This window comes from Gymnodraco acuticeps, unplaced genomic scaffold (assembly GCF_902827175.1).
Source record: "Gymnodraco acuticeps unplaced genomic scaffold, fGymAcu1.1, whole genome shotgun sequence".
In the NCBI taxonomy this organism is placed as follows: Eukaryota; Metazoa; Chordata; class Actinopteri; order Perciformes; family Bathydraconidae; genus Gymnodraco; species Gymnodraco acuticeps.
This window is the reverse complement of record NW_022991381.1, coordinates 821,651-827,740: the sequence shown is the minus strand read 5'-3', so window position 1 is coordinate 827,740 and position 6,090 is coordinate 821,651. Positions and strand designations below refer to the sequence as shown.

The 6,090-nt window shown below is 42.1% G+C and overlaps 1 protein-coding gene across 1 annotated transcript in view; it reads left to right on the top strand.

Moving 5' to 3' along the window:
* Positions 1 to 6,090, top strand: part of LOC117563100 (protein Daple-like) — a 72,724-nt gene that overhangs the window by 40,177 nt on the left and 26,457 nt on the right. The window contains 10 exon segments of the mRNA XM_034241263.1: positions 99 to 134; positions 136 to 230; positions 1,637 to 1,928; positions 2,687 to 2,797; positions 2,800 to 2,868; positions 2,870 to 3,487; positions 4,204 to 4,331; positions 4,412 to 4,553; positions 4,642 to 4,752; positions 5,478 to 5,639. Of these exon segments, the coding sequence (XP_034097154.1) occupies positions 99 to 134; positions 136 to 230; positions 1,637 to 1,928; positions 2,687 to 2,797; positions 2,800 to 2,868; positions 2,870 to 3,487; positions 4,204 to 4,331; positions 4,412 to 4,553; positions 4,642 to 4,752; positions 5,478 to 5,639 (1,764 nt within the window).

Below are 6,090 nucleotides of genomic sequence, written 5' to 3'. Positions count from 1 at the left end.
AACCAAGGCTTCAGCAATAAGGTGTGTGTATACAAGTTTCTATTACTCATTTCTCTGTTACTATTAGTTACACTAACTTTCTCTTGGTTGTTTCTTAGATTGAGCGTCTCCAGGGTTTATTGGAGCAGGAGAGGACTGACTAATCAGGACATGGAGTCTCTGGGGGAGGAACTACTGAAGGAAAAACTGAATCTGGAGAGAGATGTGCACACTCTGAGGGCGGAGAAAGACAGCAGGTATTTCATAACTCTAAAGCATATGTTGGACACAGGTCCAATGAATGATGCATCGGTGTAACATTCATGTACACTCTTAAACTTGCTTAAAACTTAAATATAGGAAAAAAACACTGACTGACTAAGATACAAATACACAGCTTATTATTTAGTTAAAGGTGGTTACACTACTTGTATTACTCCATATGAGCTAACAGGTGACACAGTGTTTCACATGACAACACGTCATTTCACCGGATAAAGTTATGATAACAATCATAATCATTTTCATATCTTTTGTAACACTTAGATGTTAATTATACATCTATGTCGCTACGTTTATACAACATTTTTTACAAATGTTGCTCACCTAAAAACTCAAGCTGCACATCACTGCATCATAGCTCCATACCTGAGTGTGTGTGGGTCAGGAACAACAATGATAATGCTTTTTTTAATATCATTTTTAATGATTTATTACAGGCAAGAGACATAAATAATGGAAATGAATAAGTCAAATTAAAACAAAAATAATAAGCAATTAAAATAACATGAACATTGGCTTTGTCAACGTTAATGTTTATTATAAGAGACCAAAAAGCATAATCTGTCCCAGAGTTTCCGTTAGCCGGTAATCACCGGACTTTCCCCTTAGCGCAATACAGCATCAGTTGCGCCACTTACGTGACAGACAAGAAGAGCTCATTCTAATGTCTAACACTTAATGTGGAGAAAGAGATTTATCCTCCTGAAGGGGACATTTTGACCCCTCATGTAAACAAATGCATAATGCTGCGCTATACTTTGCAACGGTTATTGTTTGGTGTCCTTTGATAAGCAGGCAGTCATATCATTAGCTAGAACTAGCTAGATCTGATCGATATGGACATAAACACGAGTCTAATCGGACACGAGTCAGAGATCAGATCAGCTGCTGCTGACGGAGAACACGCAGCTCTATGATCACCTGCAGCTCTGTCCGCTGTGACGGACCGGTGAGCGGAGCAAAACACACACTTCAAGTTACAACTAACACACTTAGCTAGTTTATCTACCTCTGGAACAAGCTAACCTAGTTATAAATATGTTTATTCTTCACTGTCGGGTCACTCATTACTGGATGCTGCGTGAGACGATACTGACGGGCTGTCGAGAGAGAGAGAGGGAGAGAGAGGATCTGTTTAGTATTCCCTTGTTATTATCCCGTTACTGTACACTTCTGAATAATGTAGTCAATCTACTAGAATTAGTTTGTTTAATATAGAGTTGTTATCAATTTTTTAAAACTCAATAAATAACAAAGACGACCTTTGACCGGCACTTTTCATTTTGTCCGGAAGATTTAAACTTTTTAACGGACTGGCAAAAATCAATTCTAACGGAAACTCTGATCTGTCCACATCTATTCTCCTCTTCCTGTCCAATCAGATCTCAGAGTTGGAGAGTGAGAAGCAGCACCTCTCTGATGCCGTGGCGTCCCTTCAGGAGCGCGCTCAGTCCAACAGCGAGGCCAGGGTCCGCGAGGTGGAAACCGAGAACCGCCTCCTGCACCAGAACATCACTGACACCAGCTCCCGATTGGCCAGCTTAGAGACCCAACTCAAACTAGCCAATGAGGAGGCAGAGAGGCTGGGGAGCAGGGCGGGGCGATGTGAGGAGCTGGAGCGAGAGACGGCCAGGCTGGAGAGGGGCAGGGACACTTTGAGCAGAGAGGTAATCTGTCTATGTGTCTTTATTAGGATACCATTAGCATTAGCATTGGCTACTCTTCCTCCACAAAAACACAAAACATAAGCAAACAAAAACAACTCATCTAATGTAGTTAACAGTCAAGAATGGTTGTGAACAAGTTCAAATAAATAGTAATTCATGACAAACATAACAACATTTCACCAAAAGCATATTTTTCCAAACCTTGAGGGTGTTAGAACCAGCAGGAGTGTCAGTGTGTGAATGATTTTGGTAGCACTTTACTGTATGACAGGGGATTTCTGAATATTTCCCATATAGAAAATTCACAACAACATTGAGCAAATGCATTTAGTTTCAAACGTTATTGATGTAAATGAACCAGTAGTAGTGCAATTAAGGGATTTTATAGCAACACGTTGTATGACAGGGGAGTTATGATACCTTCAATTGTTTACTTATCTATCCTGTGCTTACAGTCATGTTCAATTCCCACACATTTTTTTGAAGAGTATTTCAATAAAAACATAAACATTTGTTTTACAATAGGTAAATACTCAAAATAGATAATAGTAATAATGGTAATATTATATTTTTACATATATATTTTTTTCTATTTTCAAGGTTTTAAAGTTATTATATATAGGCATTAAGTAATAGTAATAGAGTCCTAAGCCTGTGAATGAGTTTTTAGTTTTGTTGTCATGCATAACTTATTCTTAAAAGCATACTGACTTGATTAAATTCTAACTCAGACTATATCTTCTCTGTCTTGCTTGTAGCTGGCCTCTCTGCGTGTTTGCAGCGAGCAGTCGGAGGCTCTGGAGAAGCAGGTGTCCTCCCTGGAGCAGGAGGTGCACCGGCTGAAGCGGGAGCTGCAGGAGGCCCAGAGGGGAGCAGCAGCGGCTGGGGGAGGCAGGAGGCGGAGCACAGCCTGCTGTCCAAGGAGAACCTGGACCTGCGCTTGCTCCATGGAGAACCTGCGCTCCTCATCCACCCGTCTGGCCTCCCTGCAGGACGAGCACAAGGAGGTGCAGGGACAGACTCAGGATCTGCAGAGGAAGCTGGAGGAGGCCAGAGGGGAGGCGCAGGGAGAGAAGAAGAGGGCAGAGAGGCTGGAGCAGAACATGGCCGCTCTGAACCAGGAGAAGCATCGCTTAGAGGAGGAAATACAGAGAAGCAAAGAGGACAGGGAAGAGGAAGAGAGGGAGAGGCAGGAGACGCATGTCAGAGAGGAGGAACTGAGAAGGGAAGTACAAGAACTGAAGAATGAGCGGAAACGGAGGGAGGAAGTGGAAGAGGAGAGGAGGAAGCTCCAAGTGGCCTTGGAGCAGGCAGAGAAGGGCAGGAAGAACCTGGAGAAGGAGAGCTGGAGGAGCAGGACACTGCTGGAGGGGAAAGAGACGGAGCTGGAGGAGAAAGACAGGAGGTTAGCCACAGTGGAGAAGGAGGGAGCAACTCTGAAGAAGGACATGGAGAGGCTGAGGGAGGTGTCGGTCAAAGCCAAGGAGCTGGAGAAGGAGAACAAAGAGCTGCAGAAACAGGCGACTATCCACAAGAGGACTCTGGCCACGCTGAGAGAGGTGAGAGGTCACACAACACCTTAGTGCATGTCTAAATAAGAGGTGAACAGAAGTAAAGAGACTTTCAAGACACTCTTTTCCTCACAGCTGTTGTTATTACCAGTGTGTAAGCGACTGTTCTGGAGAAAGCAGGACTTTGGATAGAAATCCCTTAAAGTCATCAGAAAAAAGGACATTTGAACTCTTTCAACTGGGCAGATTCCCTCTGCTGAGGAAGCTCTTGATATGTGGGTGTGCTTGTTTAGCCAATGGGAAGCCTCTAAAGAGGAAGACTGCCAATGTTCTTAGAAACATAGTGTTCTATTTCTGCATGATTTTAAAGACAATATTTGTATCATTTTTTTGTTGGGACTCTGGCTTATCACCAAGGGTGATCATTTAACAGATGAATACGATGAGACATGATACCCTGTAGCCTCGTGTTAATGAAAGCTGACTTCCACAGTCCCTGTGCTTGGTGCTCTCTGAGAGTGAGCGGCTCTGAATAACCCAACACTACATTCTAAATGTACGAACGGCTAAGTTTGTGCCCAAGTCGAGTGACTATTTTCGAATGCACCCCATAAAACCCCAGAATAGGTAAAGAAATTGACTTTGCGGTGATGCCTATTTTATCAGCCACTGATTCCAAGGGTATAATACTGATGATAAATATGAGTCCTAATGTACTCTGTGTGAAAGTGTTTGATGTTCATGAGGTGTTGTTATGTCTCCAGGATTTGGTGTCAGAGAAGCTGAGTGTCCAGCAGCAGAGTGTTGACCTGGAGAGACTCAATGAAGAACTGGAGAAGATGGGACTGAACAAAGAGAAACTGCTGCAGCAAGAGCACACACTGGAGGACAGGTAGGGTCTCATATGCTGGTCCCATTCTAGGACTACTCATCACAAGTCAATGACTTACATTTCTTCTGTGCACATGTCAGCAGGTACAGGCTACTGGAGTCTCGGCTTGAGGAAACCGTCCAGCAGACAATGAAGATTAAAGAGGAGAAGATCTTTTCTCTAGAAAGGAAACTGGAAGAGAGCAAAAAGCTCAACACTAAGCTACGAGCTGACCTATCCACTGTAAGACAGACACATTGTAACCAAAGGTTTTCACACATTATGAGCTGTTGTAATGTACACTGTTTTACAATATGTGGTTTTTTTTCAGGGGGAAGAAAACCACAACTCCCATCATCATTCGGAAAGTGACCGGGGTCAAGGGTCAGCCACGGCAGAACTGCTAAAAATCAAAGATCATATTATCGATATAGAAAAGAATGTAAGATGTTCTTTATTAAATACTGTTATTTCATATAAACGTTGTGCAACATTAACCAGGCATATGTGTGACATTAGCTATTGATCACCATACTTTGAATATTTATGGTGTACCCCCCCCCCCCCCCCCCCCCCCCCCCCCCCCCTTCTAATCAAGGTTGAAATATCAGCTTCAGCTAAATCTTTACTAAATCTGACACATCGAATGTTTCATTATCTCCATGATCGAAATACTGATAACCTTGTCTAAAAATGATATGTTTTTAAAATAAGTAGTTATAGTATATTGGGTGACCAATGAAAAGGCCTTACGTCTTCCCAGTTAATGCTCCGCCACAGTTTGATATAATGTGTGATCACATTCTTATAAATAATAGTGAGTAGTTCTATTTAGTTTGTTGGCTCTAAATCTCAGTATTGATTAGTTAGATTTGCTTCGATGGCTAAGCTAACATTACCCTTCTAATACGAGTAATGACGTTTTTATTTTAAATAGGCTAGGTATCACATATATTTATTTTTACACCTAATTTAGTTTTTTGTGTTATTCATATTTTATGTAGCTTATTTAATGTTATTTTAAATGTCTATTTTCCTCTAATTGATTGCTTTATAATTCACCCTTTTTACGCAAATAATTGTATTTGTTTAATGACAGAATATGGTGAACTACTCACCATCAATTATCTATCATCTGGATGTGAGAATGTCCATTGTTCCCTCCAGAACTCCTCCCTGCTGACGGAGAGCAGCCTGCTGAAGGGGCAGCTCAAACAGCTGGAGAACCAGAACACGTCTCTGAACAACCAGATGATGGGGCTGCAGCGACACACCTCCACCCTGCAGGAGCAGAACTCGTCACTACACAAAGAGACAGCAAAACTACAGGTACACACAATGAAATCCTCTCACCTCATCATTTCTATTACATTTCTCAAGGACATATATAGAAAGGATCATGTGCAGTGAGGCGTTCATTATCGCCCGACGCGAAGCTGAACTGTGACAACAGCAGTGTAACTTCAAATGATGTCAGCACTGATGGAGGTTTTCTGTGACTGTCCAAGTCTGTTCATGTCCATGAACCAGTCTTTAAACACTGCCAGAGCCCATACCGTGTTCCTGTTAGTATTTACTTCCTGTCTGTCTTCTTCTGGTGATTTATCTGTCGTCCACTGCTGGTCCTTTTAACCTCTTTCCATCTCTCCCTTGATCTTCCTTAGCAACGGTCATTATTTTTGCTTAGCAGCGGTGTGTTCAAAAGTATTAATAACCTCTGAAATATCCAAATGAACCAATCAGAATGTAATATTCAATTCAACAACTACTGAGTTCTAAT